This window comes from Carcharodon carcharias, chromosome 16, assembly GCF_017639515.1.
Source record: "Carcharodon carcharias isolate sCarCar2 chromosome 16, sCarCar2.pri, whole genome shotgun sequence".
Lineage (NCBI taxonomy): Eukaryota > Metazoa > Chordata > Chondrichthyes > Lamniformes > Lamnidae > Carcharodon > Carcharodon carcharias.
Window position 1 is genome coordinate 116069097 of NC_054482.1, and position 21562 is coordinate 116090658.

At 46.1% G+C, this 21562-nt stretch overlaps 1 protein-coding gene across 1 annotated transcript in view; it reads right to left on the reverse strand.

The window, feature by feature from the left end:
- The window catches only part of LOC121289422 (collagen alpha-1(XXIV) chain), a 615168-nt gene that overhangs the window by 263694 nt on the left and 329912 nt on the right, over positions 1 to 21562 (reverse strand). Inside the window, exons 5-6 of the mRNA XM_041208885.1 lie at positions 15574 to 15627; positions 12245 to 12298 (exon numbers count right to left, since the gene is read on the reverse strand). Coding sequence (XP_041064819.1) covers positions 12245 to 12298; positions 15574 to 15627 — 108 coding nt within the window. The remainder of the gene's footprint in view (positions 1 to 12244; positions 12299 to 15573; positions 15628 to 21562) is intronic.

Genomic DNA, 21562 nt, shown 5'->3' on the forward strand with positions numbered 1-21562 from the left:
TGAAAGGTGCTATAGAAATGCAAACGTTTCCTTTTCTTCCCTGAGTTTGGCGTTCTGGCTGTTTTATTTTCCCACATCCTTATCTCAAAGGCATCAGGGGTTCATTTTTACCTTGACTCACTGGGTGAGAATGAAAGCCATGGGATCGAATGGAGAACTTGGTTAATGACCCGCACTTTACTGCTCACTACTGGTTCCAGTAAGAAATAAAATGGGACACGTCCTGAATCTCATTTCCTGAGATTCTTGAGAATCTAACTTTCCAATGGGAGTCTTACATTAAAAAAAACTTTGAAACCGACCATTGTTTTTCCCCTCATTTGAGTTTCATGGTTAGCTTGACTTACTTTGCTGTGACAATGCCACATGCAAACACGAGACTCGGCCAAAGCTTTTGTTACAACCAACAACTTTTCAATCCTTATCGGACGTGGGAGCCTGAAGCTCATTTTAGTCATCGAGAAACCGTGTCTTCAGTTAGTTTGGCGGAATCCAGCTTGGTTATATTCACTGCAATAACAGCTGATGCTTCTACAGGGCACTTAATATAGTAAAATGGCCCAAGGCACTTCACAATATGAGACATAAGTGGGACATCGAGCCACATCAGGATATTAAGACCGGGCTCCGTTACCAAGGTAGGTTTTAAGGAGAATTTTAAATGAGGAGAGAGTGGAGAGGTTTAGGGAGGGAGTTCCAGAGCTTGGGATCCAGGCAGCTGAAGACACGGCCGCCAATGGTGGAGTGATTAAAATCTGGGATGCTAATGAGACCAGGAGAAGGCCATTCGGCCCCTCGAGCCTGCTCTGCCATTCAATAAGATTGTGGCTGATCTGTTTGTGTTTTGGATTCACTTGCATTGTCACAGCCTCCAGGGCTATGGGCCAAGCACTGGAAATGGGATTAGTGCAGTCAGATCTTTGTTGACCAGTGCAAACACGATGGGCCGAAGGGCCTCCTTCTGTGCTGTAAACGTCTATGAGTCTTTATGAATTCCACATTCCCGTCTACTCCCCATAACCTTTGATTCCCTTGCTCAAGAAGAATCTATCCACCTCTGCCTTAAAAATATTCATTGACCCCAACTCTACTCCCTTCTGAGGCAGAGAGTTCCAAAGTCACACAACCCTCTGAGAGAAAACATTTACCCTCATCTCTGCCCTGTAAGGGTGACCCCTAATTTTAAAACACTGCCCCCTAGTTCTGGACTCACCCACAAGAGGAAACATCCTTTCCATGTTCACCTTGCCAATACCGTTCGGGATCTTGTATATTTCAATCAAATCACCCCTCACTCTTCTAAACTCCAGTGGAAACAAGCCCAGTCTGTCCACCCTTTCCTTATAAGACAACCCGCTCACTCCAGGTATCGATCTAGTGAATCTATCTAGAATTAGAGGAGCCCAGAGAGTTGTAGGCTGGTGAAGATTACAGAGATGGGTGGGCAGGGGGAGGGTGTGGTGAGACCACAGAGGATTTTAGAACAACCATGATGATTTTTAAAGCGGGGTGCTGTCGGACTGGGAACCAATGTAGGTCAGCGAGCACAGGTGTGACGGTTGAATGGGACTTGGTGTGAGTTAGGACATGGGCAGCAGAGTTTTGGATGAGCTCAAGTTTACAGAGGGCGCAAGGTGGGAGGGAGGCCAGGAGTGTGTCAGAATAGTCGAGTCTTGAGGTACCAAACGTATAGATGCAGCTGATGGGCTGAGTCAGGGGTGAAGTTGGCCAATGTTATGGAGGTAGAATTTGGGGGTTGTGGTAGGGAAGTGGGGATGCGAATGTGAACTTATCTCGGGGCCCAAATGGGTTTGGTTCAGCCTCAGTCAGTGGCCTGGGAGAGAGATGGAGTGGGTGGCAAGGGAATGGAGGTTGTGGCAGGAACAGGAGATAATGTTTAAACAGATTATCCCTTGAGAGCGTGTATTGGCTCTATACTTAGTAAACAAATCACCAAGTCCTAAATATAGATGCCTCCCTCCACCACGTTCAAAACCAGATGTGGGGCAAAGTGTACAGCAGTAGATGTTATCACTGATTACATTGAAATGCTTGTTCACTGGCAAATATTCAATTAAAACCTTAATCAGTTTTCAAGTGAATGGCAAGAGTAACACAAGGTTATGTGGAAGAAAGGATCACCACCTAAAAAATGGATGGGGGGGTGCGGAGAGGGTGTTTACATACAGGGCGGGGGCAATGATTATTCGTGTGGACCGCGGTGGGTCTTCACCTCTCGCTGGTCTGACCTCTCTTGACCCTACACATGCCAACACTACCTGAATGTATTCCTGGGCCAGGATTTTTCTGTTCGGTGTGTGGGAGCAGGCCCCGCACTCCGACCCTTAAAACGACGCCCGGTGATGTCGGGCACGCGTCCCGAATTCACCGTGCGCCATTCTGGGCTTTCATTTGGCAGGCGCACACCAGAGCCAGCTGCGCGCCCGCCGAACTGTCACAGGCCTGTCGAGGCCATTAATGAACTAATTAGCGTCATTGTCAGGGCTGCCCGTCCAACCTTCAGGAGGCCTTTGCATTTCTCATGAAACCTCATCCACAGGCGGGACGAGGCCTCGTGAAGAAGGTTTTAATGATTACATAAAAACATTTTATCAAAATTCATAAACATGTCCCAGCTCATGTGACACTCTCACATGAGGGGACACGTCTGAATAATTTTATTTCATATTTTTTTCCCTACTGTACAACTGCACTTAATCTTAATGCGTGAGAAAGCACAGGCCCCGACTCTCCCTCCTCCCCCCACCCGCACAGGCAGTGCTGAGCGCCACTGGGCGGGTCAAAGTAAAATGGCAGCGCGCGGCAGATCGCGGGCGGTGATTGGCTCCCCACCCGCCGGCGCCCCCTTCCAACCGGCCCACCCGATGGGGAGAAAATTCTCCCCCTGGAGGTTCCATCACATGACCAATCACCCCCACCACACACTCTCGTCATTGGTTGTTGACACGTCCAGTCAAAGCCCAGCCTTCAGCACAGCCAATCAGAAAGGAAAAGGAAAAGACTCTTGGGTATTTTTTGACTGCCAGCCTTTTTTCTGGCCGCCAGTACTTTTTTACAACTCATAGAGAGACAACAATGTTAAAAAGGGTGGAAAAAGAATCCCCGCATTCTTTTAATGTCCCGATGGCTTTTCTCCCAGAATTATCCTGGAGATTAACCTTCAGTCCCTTAGAGACTCTGGGCCAATTGTAGAGGGTTGGCAACCCCTAAGTGACCCCAATTTGGAGCAGATTCAGTTGAATACGATGTGAACTGCCGATGATATCTCCCCTTTTCAGAGTCCGCTACTGCCAGGAACAAGCCATGGTGCTGAGGTCAAGCTTGATTGTGTTTCAGATAACTGAAGGAGTTGATGGACAGAAATTATTACCCCTGGGGCAGGGGAAGCCCAGAATAAGGGAGCATAACATTAAAATTAAAGCCAGGCTTTTCAGATGTGATAAAAACAAAAAAACTGCAGATGCTGGAAATCCAAAACAAAAACAGAATTCCCTGGAAAAACTCAGCAGGTCTGGCAGCATCGGCGGAGAAGAAAAGAGTTGACGTTTCGAGTCTTCATGACCTTTCGACTGAACTTCAGTCGAAGGGTCATGAGGACTCGAAACGTCAACTCTTTTCTTCTCCGCCGATGCTGCCAGACCTGCTGAGTTTTTCCAGGTAATTCTGTTTTTGTTTTCAGATGTGATGTCCAGGACCCACCTTCTTTACAACATCCTGGGGGTTACCATTGACCAGAGACTGAACTGGACCAGCCATATAAATACTGTGGCTACAAGAGCAGGTCAGAGGCTGGGAATCCTGTGACTAGTAACTCACCTCCTGACTCCCCAAAGCTTATCCACCATCTACAAGGCACAAGTCAGGAGTGTGATGGAATACTCCCCACTTGCCTGGATGAGTGCAGCTCCCACAACACTCAAGAAACGTGACACCATCCAGGACAAAGCAGCCCACTTGATTGGCACCACATCCACAAACATTCACTCCCTCCACCACCGACGCACAGTGGCAGCATTGTGTACCATCTACAAGATGCACTGCAGGAATTCACCAAGGCTCCTTAGACAGCACCTTCCAAACCCACGACCACTACCATCTAGAAGGACGAGGGCAGCAGATAGATGGGAACATCACCAGCTCGAAGTTCCCCTCCAAGTCACTCACTATCCGGACTTGTAAATATATCGCCGTTCCTTCACTGTTACTGGAACTCCCTCCCTAACAGCACTGTGGGTGTACCTTCCACACATGGACTGCAGCGGTTCAAGAAGGCAGCTCACCACCACCTTCTCAAGGGCAATTAGGGATGGACAATAAATGCTCACATCCCGAGAATAGATTTTTAAAAAGGTTGTGGAATTCTATTTCCAAAACATTGTTTCAGCTAGGGGGAGAATTTCAAAATGGAGACTGATGAGATTTTTTGTTGTGTAAAGGTATTAATGATGAACGAAAAGGGGCAATAGAGGGAGTTATGACATAGATCAGCCACAATCTAACTGAATGGTGGAACAGGCTCAAAGGGACTGAATAGTCTCCTTCTGTGGGAGTGCAATACAGTAACCTGCAACGTGAAAGCAAAGATGGTTTTCTTTTCATCGCTCAACTGTCCTAATGACTGTCTAAAGAGTGACAATGGATCCTTTGCTGTACCTTTGACTAAGAACTAGTGTGAAAGGGCTTGTTAGAAATGAAAGAAATCCATTTGAAAGTGAAAGACACTCCAATTCAGTTTATTTAGTTTAAAGAGGGGGTGTGTGTGTGTGTGTGTGTGTGTGTGTGTGTGTGTGTGTGTGTGTGTGTGTGTGTGTGTGTGTGTGTGTGTGTGTGTGTGTGTGTGTGTGTGTGTGTGTGTGAAGATAATGCCAATGCCAGTGTAAGCCTAGGGTAGAATATGGCAATGATCCAGGGATGTATGTAATCAAACCGGAATCTGTGGTAAGGCAGGTACTTCGAAAGGTACCTGGTGAGAAAGAACAGTTGCTGAAAGCTTGGTAATTACAGCCGCCTTTCCAAAATATGATGACAAATGTAAACATTGAAATAGGTGTTGAAGGGTGAAATTGTGGAAATCATCCAAAGCAATCAAAATGTCAGGGGAAGTAACAACATACAAGCACAGCTTTGCCAGTCACAGCTTCCACAGTGGAACCCTCACCCATGAGTCAGAAAATGGTGGATTCAGAACAAAGATTATTAGATTGTTATTACTCAGCATATTAAGGGTTACAAAAACAAGGCGGGCAATTGGAGTTAAGATACAGATCAGCCGTGATCTGATTGGATGATGGAACTGGTTGAATGGCCTCCTCCTGTTTCTATGTAAGGGCTGACCCTCAGAGATGCATTGTTCTCCCATTTCACACCGTGAATCAATAACGATGCATTAAAACTTCCTCAAATCGTTCTGATACATTGGTCATGATATCGTCAAGATTCACTCCAACAGCAACTTGCACTTATGTTTATATTAACGTAGTAAAACACCCCAAGGCACTTCACAGGGGGAGATGGTGGTGTAGTGATAATGTTACTGGTTGGTAATCCAAGCTCATCCTCTGGGGACGTGGGTTTAAATCCCCCCCCATAGCAACTGGTGCAATTTAAATTCAATTAATAAATCTAAAATATAAAGTTAGACTCAGTAACGGTGACAATGGAATTATCTTCAATCGTTGTAAAAACCCATCTGGTTCACTAATGTCCTTTAGGGAAGGAAATCTGCTCCTTACCTGGTCTGGCCTACATGTGACTCCAGACCCACAGTAATGTGGGTGATTCTTAACTGCCCCCCGAAATGGCCGAGCAAGACACTCAGCTCGAGGGCAATTCGGGATGGACAACAAATGCTGGTATTTGACACCCACATCCCATGAAAGAATAAAAAATTAGGAGTTAAGTAACTTTCGATGCTGACCCATAGAAGGAATCATAGGCCAGGATTTCCTGTCGGTGAGCGGGGGGGTGGGGCTCACTCGCTGATGTGCTAAATGACGTGTGGAACTCCCGATGTCACCGCACCCCATTTAAATTTTCAGGTAGGCGGGGGCGCAGCATTATCAGCTGTGGGCCCGCCAACCTGTCAATGGCCAATTGAGGCTATTGACAAAATCATTTAAGTAATTAAAGGACCTGCCCGTCCAGCCTTAAAGTTAACGGGCAGGCCAGGAGCCCCGGCGGGAATTAGAAAAAGCAGGAAACCTCATCCACAGGCGGTTTAAAAAGTTTTGTTAAAGTGTTTTTAAAAGTTATGGACATGTCCCAACTCATGTGACAGTGTCACATGGGGGGACATGACTGGGATTTTATTTCCTATCTTTAATCATTTGTACAGTAGAGGCGATCTCCCTGAGGCAGCACTTAGCCTCAGGGAGATGAGAGTGCTCTTTCGTGCGCATGCGTGAAACAGCACACTCCCGGCTGAGGGACTCCCCCCTCCACAACCCACCTGCACAGGGAGCGCATGGCGCTTCCATGCAGACGTCACGCTGGGCGGGCCTTAATTGGCGTAAAATGGTGGCACACACCCAATCGGAGGTGCACCTCCGTGCCCGCTCTTCAACTTCACCCCCAATGGGGGGGAAATTCTACCCATAGAATGGTTACAGCAAAGAAGGAGGCCATTCAACCATCATGTTCATGCTGGCTCTCTGCAAGTGCAACTCACCTAGTCCCACTCCCTGTCTTTTCCCCATTTCCCTGCTTCTTTACTCATCAGAAAAGGAATTCCCTTTTTTATGCTTCGATTGAATCTACTTCCAGCGCGCTCTCAGGCAGTGAATTCCTGATCAGGAGATCCTGGCCAAAAGCTCAGTCAAAAACATTGTTTTGTTGAAGTGTCTTAAAGGAGGGAAGAGGGTTAGAGTGGCAGAAAGGTTTAAGGAGGGGAGATCAGAGACTAGGGCCCTAGCACTGGAAGGCACAGCCAGCAATGGTGGAGCAGAGAAAATCGAGATGTGCAAGAGGTCACAATTGAACGAGCACGGAGACCTCGGAGGGTTGTGGGGCTGGAGGAGGTTTCAGAGATAGGGAGTGGTGTAGGGGCTGGAGGAGGTTACAGAGATAGGGAGAGGTGTAGGGGCTGGAGGAGTTTACAGAGATAGGGAGGATCGTAGGGGCTGGAGGAGGTTACAGAGAAAGGGAGGGTTGTAGGGGGCTGGAGGAGGTTACAGAGATAGGGAGGGGTGTAGGGGCTGGAGGAGGTTACAGAGATAGGGAGGGGTGTAGGGGCTGGAGGAGGTTACAGAGATAGGGAGGGGTGTAGGGGCTGGAGGAGGTTACAGAGATAGGGAGAGGTGTAGGGGCTGGAGGAGGTTACAGAGATAGGGAGGGGTGTAGGGGCTGGAGGAGGTTACAGAGATAGAGAGGGGTGTAGGGGCTGGAGGAGGTTACAGAGATAGGGAGGATTGTAGGGGCTGGAGGAGGTTACAGAGATAGGGAGGATTGTAGGGGCTGGAGGAGGTCATACGGACTCTAACCCTTAACTGTATTCCTCTCCACAGATGCTGCCGGACCTGCTGAGTTTTCCAGGTATTTTTGTTTTTGTTTTGGATTTCCAGCATCCGCAGTTTTTTGCTTTTATCTACAGGTTTCAGGAGGTTGGGAGATGAGATATTTCCTATCAGTGAGCTTCTTGTGGAGGTCTGATCAGAGCCTTCAGCTCCCTGACCTGCTTTATCGAAATCATTACAATCAACACTTAACCTTGTGTGCTCTAAGGAGAACGATCCCAACATCTCCAATCTCTCCTCACCCCTGATGGTATTCTGGGAAACCTCCTGTGCACCCCTTCCAAAGCCTTGTCATCCTTCCTAAGTTTCAGTACCTAGAATTGTAGCCAATAATCCACCCGGGTCTAATCAGTGAATTATAAAGGTTTTTTTATGTCATAATTGTTTTGGTATTCAATTTCCCTATTCACAATGCAGTGATCCCATCTGTTTGCTTGTTCTCTTTGTTTAGTCATCTTCAAAGATTTTGTCAATATGCACCCCAGGGTCCCTTTGCTCTTCCAACACACTCACCACTTACCTGGGTGAGTGCAACTCCAACAACACTCAAGAAGCTTGACACCATCCTGGACAAAGCAGCCCATTTGATTGACACCACATCCACAAACATTCACTCCCTCCACCACTGATGCAAAATAACAGTAGTGTGTACCATCTACAAGATGCACTGCAGCAACTCACCAAGGCTCCTCTAACAGCACCTTCCAAACCCACCATCACTACCATCTAGAAGGACAAGGGCAGCAGATAGATGGGAACACCACCACCTGGAAGTTCCCCTCCAAGTCACTCTTTATCATGACTGGGAAATATATTGCTGTTCCTTCACTGTCACTGGATCAAAATCCTGGAATGCCCTCCCTAACAGCACCTACACCACATGGACTGTAACAGTACAAGAAGGCAGCTCACCATTACCTTCTCAAGGGCAATTAGGGATGGGCAATAAATGCAGGCCTAGCCAGCGATACACACATCCCATGAACAGATGAAAAAAGCCTCACATATCTATATTAAACATTAGCTTCCAATGAAATACTTTTTGACATATAGTCATGATGGTAATGTAGGAAATTCAGCTACCAATTTGTACACAGCAAGCTCCCACAAACAGATAATAACCAGAGAATCTGTTTTTGTGATGTTGATTGAGGGATAAATATTGGCCAGGACGCCGAGGAGAAGTCCCCAGCTCTGCCTTGAAATAGTGCTATGGGATCACCACTAACCTCTGCCTCCAATCCCTTAGCTAATTGTATACTTAAGCCAGCCACTATCCCTTTTGTACCATATGCTTCCATTTTCTTGACAGGTCTGTTGGTATATAGAAGGCAATAATTAGCCAAAGGCGTTGAAAGCCAGAACTGACCCTGCCTCCACCACACTGTCAGGCAGTGCATTCCAGATCCCAACCACTTGCTGCATAAATAAGATTTTCCTCAAGTCACTATTGCTTCATTTTCCATTCACTTTAAATCTGTGTCCTCTGGTTCTCGACCAATGGGAACAGTTTCTCCGTTTCTACTCTGCCCAGACTCCTCATGATTTTGAACACCTCCATCAAATCTCCTCTTGGCCTCCTCTTCCCTAAAGAGAACAACACCAGGTTCTCCAATGTATTCTGATAACTGAACTTCCTCATCCCTAAAACCATTCCTGTAAATCTTTTCTGCTCCCTCTCCAAAGCTTTTAAATTTTTCCTACCTTGTGGTGTTCAGAATTGGACATAATACTCCAGTTCAGGCCCAACCAATAGTTTATAAAGGTTGACCATAACATTAGGCCCTTGTTTCCAGGACTGTCACTGACCTCATCTCCTCTGGAGATCTTCCCTCCGCAGCTTCCAACCTCATAGTCTCCCAACCCTGCACAGCCCGCTTCTACCTCCTTCCCAAAATCCACAAACAGGACTGTCATTCTATACCCATCGTGTCAACCTGTTTCTGCTCCATGGAACTCATTTCTTCCTATCTTGACTCCATTCTCTATCCCCTTGTCCAGTCTGTTCCCACCTACATCCTCTGATTCCTCTGATGCCCTACGTCACATCAACAATTTCCAGCTCCCTGGCCCTAACTGCCTCTTCACCATGGACGTCCAATCCCTCTACACCTCCATCCCCACCAGGATGGTCTCAGGACTCTCTGCTTCTTCCTTGAACAAAGGCCCAAACAATCCCCATCCACCACCACTCTCCTCCACCTGGCTGAGTTTATTATCTCACTGAACAATTTCTCCTTAAACTTGTCTCACTTCCTCCAAATAAAAGGTGTGGCTATAGGTACCTGTCTCTTTATGAGGTATGTGGAACATTCCTTGTTCCAGTCCTACTTGGGCCTCCTCCCACAACTCTTTTTCTGGTACATTGATGACTGTATCAATGCCATGTCATGCTCCTGTCTGGACCTGGAAAAATGTATCAATTTTGCTTCCAATATCCATCCTTCTATCACCTTAACATTGTCTATCACGACATTCACTTCCCTTCCTTGACCTCTCTGTGTTGATTTCTGGTAATAGACTGTCCACCAATATCCATTACAAGCCTACCGACTCCCACAGCTACCTCAACTACAGCTCCTCACACCCCGCGTCCTGTAAGGACTCCATCCCATTCTCCCAGTTCCTCCATCTCTGTCACACCTGCTCTGATGATGCTACTTTCCATAACGGCACTTCTGACATGTCTTCCTTTTTCCTTAACCGAGGTTTCCCACCCATGGTGGCCCTCAACTGTCCCCAACCCATCTCCTACGTGTCTGCCCTCACACATTCCCCTCCTCCCCAGAACCATGATAAGGTCTACCTTGTCCTCACTTATTACCCCACCAGTCTCCACATTCAAAGGATCATCCTCCATTATTTCCACCAACTCTAGCATGATGTCACCACCAAACACATCTTCCCGCCCATCAGCATTCCGTAGGGACTGTTCTCTCTGGGACACCCTGGTCCACTCCTCCATCACCCCCAACACCTCATTCCCTTTCCACACCTGCCCCTTTACTTCCCCCCTCCTCACCGTCCAAGGCCCCAAACGCTCCTTACAGGTGAAGCAGCGCTTCACTCACACCTCCTTCAATTTAGTCTACTGCATTCGCTGCTCCCAATGTGGTCTCCTCTACATTGGAGAGACCAAATGCAGACTGGGTGACCGCTTTGCGGAACACCTTCGGTCTGTCTGCAAGCATGACCCAGACCTCCCTGTCGCTTGCCATTTTAACACTCCACCCTGCTGTCATGCCCACATGTCCGTCCTTGGCCTGCTGCAATGTTCCAGTGAAGCTCAACGCAAACTGGAGGAACAGCACCTCATCTTCCGACTAGGCACTTTACAGCCTTCCGAACTGAATACTGAGTTCAACAACTTTAGGCCATGAACTCTCTCCTCCATCCTTACCCCCTTTTGAATCCAATTATTTTATTTTTATTTATTCATTGATTCAAAAAATTTTTAAAAATGTATTTTCTTTTATCCTTTTTCCCCAACATACCCTGTCCTCCCACAGGTCCATCTGTCACTGGGTTCTGTGTTGTGCTTTAACAGAGCGCTGGCCCTTGTTCTGCTATTAACACATTCTGCTATCTTACTTTTATGTCACTGTCAGTACCTTCTTTAGTCTTTAACACTCCCATTAACACTCCCTTTATCCTGTGTCCATATCATCTTTGTCAAATTTCTCCTGAGCTCCCACCTATCCCAAACCTTCCACCTGCTCCAACCCCCTGTAAACCGTATAAATCCATCACATTTCTACTTCTCTTTAGCTCTGAAGAAGAGTCATACGGACTCAAAACATTAACTCTGTTTCTCTCTCCACAGATGCTGCTGGACCTGCTGAGTTTTTGCAGCATTTTGTGTTTTTATTATTGACCATAACCTCCTTGCTTTTGCACTCTATGCCTATATTTATAAAGCCCAGGATTCTGTGTGCCTTTTTTAAACACTTTCTAAACCTGCAGAGAGAGGGAGTAGAGGAAGAGAGGTTTAGGGAGGGAATTGCAGAGTCTTGGACCCAGGCAGCTGAAGGTACAGGTAAGGATGCAGCGATGGAAAACAAGGATGAACCAGAGGCCAGAATGAAAGGGCCACAGAAATCCCGGAGGGTGGTGGAGCTAAAGGAGGTTATACCGATAGCGAAGGAGAGATTTGAAAACAAGGGTGAGAATTTTTTAAATTTTCAGATCGGGGACCGATTTAGGTCAACGAGAGCGGGAGAGCGATGGGTGAACAGGACTTGATGAGAGCTAGAAAATGGAGAGCAGAGTTTTGGAGTTTATGGAGGATGGAAAGTCGGACTCCTTTCAGGCCATGGTTAAAATAGCAGTCAGACTCCCAACAGCATCACTGGAACCTGATCTGTCTATTTAAAGAAAGACTTTGCTTGTTTCTGAGTGGGGACCCCAGGAGAGAGGGTTTAAATCATTGCCATATTGGCAGGGTTGGGGGGTGGGGTGTGTGGTGGGATTGCCCCATCGATGATCCCGATCAGATTAAAAACACCTATTGAGTTTCAGCGACACAATTCTGCTTAAAGCTCGCACATTCCTCTTCCAACCAGCAAGACCATCAGTGTTAAAATTCAACATACATCAAAAATAAGCCAGGGCTCAAACCATTACTACACTTTGATTCCCCCCACCCCCCACCCCTTTAATGACATAGTCTTGGGGAAGATCTTACAGTAAGAAAGAAAGGAAGAGCTTTTTACCTTTTGACCTGAGGGACCGAGAGGGCCAACGGAGCCAGTGGAACCTGGATCACCCTGTGCGAGAGAAAATTCACAAGATCAGACACAAAGATATAAAACGTACATGTGTTATGGACAGTGCCAAAGGGATTCCATAAACATCTCTCACCATTGTGTGTTGAATTTTTATTTATTGCACTGAATTCGAAGAATTTAAAGGGGAAAAAGGTGACATGACGATTGGAGGGGATAAAGCAGGGAAGGTGAGGATAATTGGATAACTCTGTCAAAGGGCCAGCACGGGAACAAAGGGGCTGAATGGCCTCTTCCTGTGTCCTATGATTCTAAGTTCTCTTGAATATCTTTAATCTTCTCACCTTCTCTATTCAGTGGAGTTTAGAAGAATGAGAGTTGGTCTAATTGAAATAGATATTCCTAATCAGTTTGACAGGGTCGATGCTCAGAGGTTGTTTCCCCCTGGCTGGAGAGCCTAGATCATGGGGTACAATCTCAGGAAAAGGGGTCAGCCATTTAGGACTGAAAAGAGGAGGAATTTCTTCACTCTGAGCAAGTAAGAGAGCAGAGAATGCTCAGCCATATTCAAGACTAAGATTGGTAGATTATTTGGATACTGAGGGAAGGTGGAGTTTTCTTCTCACTGAAAGTTTGTAGGACTCCAGGCGGGTGGGAGGTGATGGGATCAAGAGAGTCAGCACTGTCACTGGTGGCTACCATCCCATTGTATGTTGCTAGCCCCCGGATACGTGGAGTGGTCTTTACTGAACAGGAAGCAGGATGCTTCCATCAAATTATAGATTCTTCCCAATTGGCCCATGCCAGCAGTTATGCTCCAGAAGAGGCCCCTCCTATCCCTCTTCATCTCACCCTATCAGCATATCCTTCTATTCTTTTCTCCCTCATGTGTTTACCCAGCTTCCCCTTCAACGTATCTATACGATTCACCTCAACCACTCCCTGTGGTAGTGAGTTCCACATTCTCACCACTCTCTGGGTAAAGACATTTCTTGTGAAACCCCTGTTGGATTTATTTGTGACTATCTTCTATTTAGGACCCCTCGTTTGGACTCGTGGTCAAATGGAAACATTTTCTCTTTGTCTATCCTATCAAGTAGAGACCTCTATCAGGTCACCCCTCGGCCAAAAGATAAGAACCCCAGCTTGTTCCATCTCTCCTGATGGATACAACCTTTCAGTTCCAGTATCATCCCTTGTGAATCTTTTTTTGCCCCTTCTCCAGTACCTCAATATCCCTTCCATAATATACAAATAAGAACTGGGCACAGCACTGCTTGTGTGGCTGAAGCAAGGTTTAACATAACCTCTCTGCTTTTCAATTCTAACCTTCAGGAGATGCATCCAGTGTTTGGTCAATCTTCTTTAAAACTGTTTTTATGAACCTGCATTGCTCCTTTTAGAGACTTGTGTACCTGTAATTAAGCTGTGTTGGCAATCTCAATGGTTTCAGTTGGTTAAAACTCCAGCATTAATAATGGTCAAACCATTGGCTGTTGCCAATCTGTTTGCAAGTTCTCTGGACTTTGATGAATTTTGAGTGCATCTACGGGGAAGGGAGGAGGAGTAAACTCTGTATCGGGCAAACTAACTCTTCTGAGGTAGATTTCTTAGTAATTTGCCTAGAACTCTTTGAAAGGTGCAGAGCCGGCCATCTCCATTTGAATGGGCTCATAACTACTCTACTTCCTCTAAAGAGCACAACCAACTCCTGGATTCATCAGCAGAAATGTTAACAAATTGATGGATGCTGTGATTCATGAGAAATCAGGTAAAATGAGATCTTTGATTCATATTTTTAATTAACGGTGAAGTTAAATTTTAAACAGCTTGTAAAACCACATGTTAAATGGTGCTATAGTTCCTTGTGAGCTTTGCTGAGAGCAGGTATTCCCCTCCAACTTTGAATGGAAGAACAAAATTATATCTTTTGCATTTTTCTAATTTTTAACTCCATTATTCCAGCCTGGTCTCCTGGCCAGGATCAATAGACAGTTTGGTCATCTACTCCAGCGACTATCAATACCTTTTAACAAGCATTCATCTCTCATTTGGCCTAGAAAAGAATTACTAAGCACAATGATCCAGGCAAGTTGTCACTATGGCTTTCGCGGGAGGGAGAAGTGGAGGGAGGTGGAAGGATGGTGCAGGGAGGCGGAGGGAGGTGGAGGAATGATGGAGGAGGTAGAGGGATGGTAGAGAGATAGTGGAGGGATGGTGGAGGGAGGTGGAAGGATGGTGGAAAGAGGTGGAGGGAGACAGGAGGATGGTGGAGGGATGGTGTTGCTGATAGAAACTTGCGTAAGCATGGATGCTGCAATTTGAATTGTCATCCAGAAAATGTAGAATAAAATATAAATCATCACAACATTTGGCTTGTGTTTAACTAACACTGATGGAATAGGTTTGATGGTAAATTATGAGGACAGGTTGCATAAACTGAACTTGCGTTGCCTTGAGTATCAAAGGTTGAGGGGAGAGACCTGATCAAGATGCTTAAAATGTGAACAGGATTTAATCAGGTAAATGCAGAGAAAATATTTCCTCCAGAAAACGGCAATGGAATAATCTTAAAATGAGAAGCCGGTCATTCAGGAGAGAAAACAAGCAGCATTTTTTCACACGATGGTTGGAAGAAAGCAGGGACTCTCTTCCTCAAAAAGCAGTGGACACTGAAGGACAATTGGAGCTGAGATTGATCCATTTTTGATCAGTGGAACATTGAGCTAAGGTGGGTCAAAAGAGCTGAGGTACAGATCAAACATAGTCCAATTGAATGGTGAGACAGGCTCGAGGAGCTGAATAGCCCCCTCCTGTTCCTAACTTCTAAACTGCTGGCACTGACCCATTTTAAAGGCACCGTTTTGATTACCCCGGCCTGATTGGCAAACGTGGAAAAGACTATCTGCTCCCGAACAAGCACTTGCAAATTGAAACAATCATTCAGAACCACCACCACATGCGACAAGGACATGAAAAGCTAATGGATTCCCCCTGCCCGGTGCAAAACCAAACCCATGAGAAACTGAAGACATGTAGAGATGGAGCATGAACAGAAACCATCAAAACAACACATGCAGTGCACCCTCAAGTCTTGGCAAACCCCCCATCCCAACATTGATATCATGCATGTTGACCAGATTCCAAAGTTCTCATTCCTTTGGTGACAAATTCTCCTTGAAAAGAAATAGTGTTCAGTGAACAAAGTGGATCGTGCAGACAACCAACAGTGATGGAAATGAAATGGTAGGACAGACACCGTAACACAGAAGACTCCCAATGGCACAGCACATGGATGACATCCCAGTCTAAGTTACCTGTTCTCCAGGTGGTGCTTTAATGGGGAATAAGCCTGGTTCTCCTTTTGGACCCTAATGTAGGAATTATACACGCACCAACATAAACAAAATAAAGACAAGTCAACTCGCCATGACTTATCAGAAACAGTACAAAACAATGCAGATCTTCAGAGATTATAACCATGGTTACATAAATAACTGTAAATAATTCTCATTTACTGCAGTTAGTATAACAAAACTATTGATTCCTGGTTTGTAGGATTTCACTGGGTAACTGTTGAATGAAAGACTTATTGTTGAGATTTTAGCACATGAACTAGGAAAACTGTATCAACCTTTTACGTTCCTTTTTCATTGGTGAGGTAAGCTCAAATCTACAAGTGGAAAGTCATTCCATAATGGAAACACACAGTCACCATTTCATTTTTAAAGGCATGCAAAGGGTTTTGTTTCTATTAACTTAAAAATAAGCTTAGCCGTCAAACTGGAGAAAAATGTTTTGCTATTACTCATGCACGATATTTAAATCTTAAGAGTTCTGTACTTGATACACTGTGTAGCAGTGGGCAGAGAGTAAGAGAGTCATTCTGAAACAAAGCACCCTTCTTAATTTTTGAATAGACAGATTTCTATCAGATTTATTTTGGTAATTGGCAATGGTGCATCTCTGAGTCAGAAAGCTGTGAGTTCAAGCCCCACCACAGTTTTTGAGCTTAGAATTTAAGCCAACGCTACAGTCCACTATTGATGAGTTACCACATTGCTGGGGGTACAACCTTTAGAGACAGTTGTTCGAAAAAAGCTAATACAACGGCTTTCATGACCTCAGGATGTTCCAAAACGCTTTATGCCAATGAAGTACTTTTGAAGTGTAGTCCCTATTGTAAAGCTGGAAATGGGTCAGCCAATTTGAGCACAGCAAGCTCCCAGAAACATGCAAAGTAGAGCAGTGGGTCCATTGGTAAATTTGTGGGATCCTCTTTATAGATATTAAAGGCAGGGAGCTAAAAAGACAACAACCTGTATTTCTATAGCATCTTGAACCTAGAAAACCATCCCAAGGTGCTTCATAGGAGTGATTCTCAAAGAAAATTTGACACCGAGTCACCTATGGAGCTTATAGGACTAGTGATCAAAAGCTTGGTCAAAGATTCAGGATTTTAGGAGCATTGGCAAGGAGGACAGAGGGGAGTAAGGTGGAGAGGTTTAGAGAGAAAATTGCAGAGATTGGGAGCCCAGGCAGCTGAAAGCACAGCGCCAATGATGGCCCAATTAAAATCAGGGCAAGAGGTCAGAATTAGAGGAGTGCAGAGATTTCATAGGGTTGTAGGACTGGAGGAGATTAGAGAGATAGGGAAGGGAAGGGCCATAAAGGGAGTTAAAAACAAGGATGAGAATTTTAACTCAAGGCATCGCTGGACTGGAACCAGTGTAGGCCAGTGAGCAAGGGGTATTGGGTGAATGGGACTTGATTTGAGCTATGATAGGGGCAGCAGAGTTTTGGATGATCTGTCGTTTATGAAATTAGGGGTTGGGTCCCTGAGGTATGTAAAACAGGGGTTTAGCGCCTATTGGAAGGACTTCCTGTAGAAATTAGTTGGTGATGAATGAAACCGGGTTCCTCAGCAACACTCCAACTGCAGGTCAGTTTTGATTCTTTATTTAATCCTTTAGTATTGGGAGCATATGGATTTAGGCCATAAGACCATAAGACCTAAGAGCAGAAGTAGGCCATTCGGCCCACTGACTTTGCTCTGCCATTCAATGAGATCATGGCTGATCTGATAATCCTCAACTCCACTTTCCTGCCTTTTCCCCATAACCCTTGATTCCCTTACTGATTCAAAATCTGTCTATCTCAGCCTTGAATATACTTAATGACCCAGCCCCTACAGCCCTCTGTGGTAAAGAATTCCACTGATTGACTATCCTCTGAGAGAAGAAATTCCTCCTCATCTCTGTCTTAAATGGGTGACCCCTTACTCTGAGATTATACCCTCTGGTCCTAGACTCTCCCACAAGGGGAAACACCCTCTCAGCATCTATTGCAATTATTCATTAGCTTTTAACTATTGGCTTGTGAAAGAATTTGTTTAGAAGAGGAATTAACTATTCCAAACCCCTTTCACTTAGGAATGTTACAATTAACAAAATGATAATTAATCTTAAGTAGAAAAAATGTATTTGGCTGGGGGCTTGTTTTCTGTGTCTGACCTTCTGGAAAATGAGTTAGTGTAAGGAACAAGATTGTCAAGGGATGTTTTCTTTTGTGTGAATTAGCAGATGTTTGATAGCTGGAATATTAAAATGATCAATCTGTCCATCTGTCCACTGTTGTCCAGCTGGGTGGGGCTGCTCTCCCCCTGGTTCCATCTTATCTATCTAACCATAGCTGGAAGGTCATCATCAATTTCCTTCTCCCATTCCCACCCTGTTACCTCTGGTGCCCCCACAGCAATTTATCCTTGTCCCCCGCCCCCCCCCCCAATCTCTTATCTACATGCTGTCCCTGGGTGACTTCAGTTAAAATTCAGATAGCTGGGCAGTGAAGGACAGAACACTGAAATCAAGTCCTTATTCATCAGTAAGCTTTTCCTTGGAGAAATACCAAGCACCTCCAACAGCTCAACCCTCTTTCAATCCACTCTTTTATATATATATATATATATATATATATATATAAGTGTGTGTGTGTGTGTGTATGTGTGTGTGTGTAAAAATATATATTTATGTGTGTATATGTGTGTATGTGTATATATTTATATATATATGTGTGTGTGTATATATATATATATATATATATATGAGCACAGGTGAGTTCCCAATTAACACTCAATTGATATCATCAAACAACACATGGCAGTATAGCGTTAGTTTTCACATGGACGCTGATGATGCCTAACTCAACCTCACCACCATCTCTCTCGACTCCTCCATTGTTTCTGAATTATCAGATTGCTTATCTGGCATCCAGTACTGGATGAGCAGAAATTCGTCCAATTAAATATTAGGAAGACTGAAGCCATTGTTTTCCATCCCTGCTCCCAGCTCCATTCCCTAACTAACCAAGTCCATCACTCTCCCGAGCAACAGTCTGAGACTGAACGAGACAGTTCACAACCTTGGTATCACATTTGATCCTGAGGTGAGTTTCTGACCACATACTCATGCCATCACTGAGACTGCCTATTTCCAGCATGGTAACATCGCCTGATTCCACCCCTACCTCAGCTCAGCTGCTGCTGAAACCCTCATTCATGCCTTTGTTATCTCTAGACTCACCAACCCAACACACAACTCTCTGGTCCCCAAAGCTCTGCCCTTTGTAAAGCTGAGGTCACAACAAAAACTGCTGGCTGTGACCTAAATCAAAGCAAATCCCGTTCACCCATCATCTGTGTGCTCACCAACCTACACTGGCTCCCAGTAAAAATTCTTACTCTTGTGTTCAAATCCCTCCATGGCCTTGCCCCTCCCTATTTCTTTAACATCCTCCAACCCCAGAGATCTCTGCACTTCGCTAATTCAGGTCTGCATTAATTGCTCTACTTCTCATGAAGTGAAGGCTGTGCCTTCATTTGCCTGGGCCCTAAGCTCTGGGATTCTTTCTCTTTTGCCTTTTACTTCCCTTTCCCCCTTTAAAATGCTCCTAAAAGTCTAGCTTTTCGCCACCTGTCCTAATATCTCCCTGTGTGGTTTGGTGTCAAATTTAACTTTATAACATTCCTAAATAAAACACTGCGAGACATTCTACAATATTGAAGGAGTTATATAAATACAAGTTGTTGTTTTTACTGTCCTGTGATGGGTTGGGTGATATTTGCTGATTGACTAAGCAACATTCTATAATCTATTGTTGGTCAGGTCAATTAAAATGGATAGCCTCTCTCAACATATGGCTTAATTGCTAGGACAGTCACAGCTGTAACTGTTCACTTTGCGAGGAAGCAATAGTTTTAGTACATTGGTCTATGATTATCTATCTCGCTGAAAGCTGTTGGTGAGTAATTGTATTATAGGCCAGGATTTTAGCCTGGATTTATGTTCCATGCTGGGTGGGGGGGTGGAGATGGTCAATGTGCTGATGGGAAATCAGGAAACCCAGAAAAACACAGCAGGGATGCTTTTTTCTGTAGCATTCCCCCAACAGGCCAGGATTTTGACCCAGCGACAGTGAAGGAACGGCAATATATTTCCAAATCAGGTGGCAAGTGGCTTGGAGTGGAATTTCCAGGTGGTGGTGTTCCGACTTATCTGCTGCTCTAGTCCTTCTGGGTGGTAGAGGTCACAGGCTGGGAAATGCTGTCGAAGGAGCATTGGTGAGTTGCTGCAGTGAATCAGTGAAGTGTGTCAGTGGTGGAGGGAGGGATGTTGAAGGTGGTGGAGGGAGTGATGTTGAAGGTGGTGGAGGGAGGGATGTTGAAGGTGGTGGAGGGAGTGTTGTTGAAGGTGGTGCAGGGAGGGATGTTGAAGGTGGTGGAGGGACTGATGTTGAAGGTGGTGGGGGGAGGGATGTTGAAGGTGGTGGAGGGAGTGACGTTGAAGGTGGTGGAGGGAGGGATGTTGAAGGTGGTGGAGGGAGTGACGTTGAAGGTGGTGGAGGGAGGGATGTTGAAGGTGGTGGAGGGAGTGATGTTGAAGGTGGTGCAGGGAGGGATGTTGAAGTTGGTGGAGGGAGGGATATTGAAGGTGGTGGAGGGAGGGATGTTGAAGGTGGTGGAGGGAGGGATGTTGAAAGGTGGTGGAGGGAGGGATGTTGAAGGTGGTGGAGGGAGGGATGATGAAGGTGGTGGAGAGAGGGATGTTGAAGGTGGTGGAGGGAGGGATGTTGAAGGTGGTGGAGGGAGGGATGTTGAAGGTGATGGAGGGAGGGATGTTGAAGGTGGTGGAGGGAGTGATGTTGAAGGTGGTGGAGGGACTCATGTTGAAGGTGGTGGAGGGAGGGATGTTGAAGGTGGTGGAGGGAGGGATGTTGAAGGTGGTGGAGGGAGGGATGTTGAAGGTGGTGGAGGGAGTGATGTTGAAGGTGATTGAGGGAGGGATGTTGAAGGAGGTGGAGGGAGGGATGTTGAAGGTGGTGGAGGGAGTGATGTTGAAGGTGGTGGAGGGAGGGATGTTGAAGGTGGTGGAGGGAGGGATGTTGAAAGGTGGTGGAGGGAGGGATGTTGAAGGTGGTGGAGGGAGGGATGATGAAGGTGGTGGAGAGAGGGATGTTGAAGGTGGTAGAGGGAGGGATGTTGAAGGTGGTGGAGGGAGGGTTGTTGAAGGTGGTGGAGGGAGGGATGTTGAAGGTGGTGGAGGGAGGGATGTTGAAGGTGATGGAGGGAGGGATGTTGAAGGTGGTGGAGGGAGGGTTGTTGAAGGTGGTGGAGGGAGTGTTGTTGAAGGTGATTGAGGGAGGGACGTTGAAGGTGGTGGAGGGAGGGATGTTGAAGGTGGTGGAGGGAGTGATGTTGAAGGTGGTGGAGGGAGGGATGTTGAAGGTGGTGGAGGGAGGGATGTTGAAGGTGGTGGAGGGAGGGATGTTGAAGGTGGTGGAGGGAGGGATGTTGAAGGTGGTGGAGGGAGGAATGTTGAAGGTGGTGGAGGGAGGGATGTTGAAGGTGGTGGAGGGAGGGATGTTGAACGTGGTGGAGGGAGTGATGTTGAAGGTGGTGGAGGGAGGGATGTTGAAGGTGGTGGAGGGAGGGATGCTGAAGGTGGTGGAGGGAGGGATGTTGAAGGTGGTGGAGGGAGGGATGTTGAAGGTGGTGGAGGGAGGGATGTTGAAGGTGGAGGAGGGAGTGATGTTGAAGGTGGTGGAGGGAGGGATGTTGAAGGTGGTGGAGGGACTGATGTTGAAGGTGGTGGAGGGAGGGATGTTGAAGGTGGTGGAGGGAGGGATGTTGAAGGTGGTGGAGGGAGTGATTTTGAAGGTGATTGGAGGGAGGGATGTTGAAGGTGGTGGAGGGAGGGATGTTGAAGGTGGTGGAGGGAGTGATGTTGAAGGTGGTGGAGGGAGGGATGT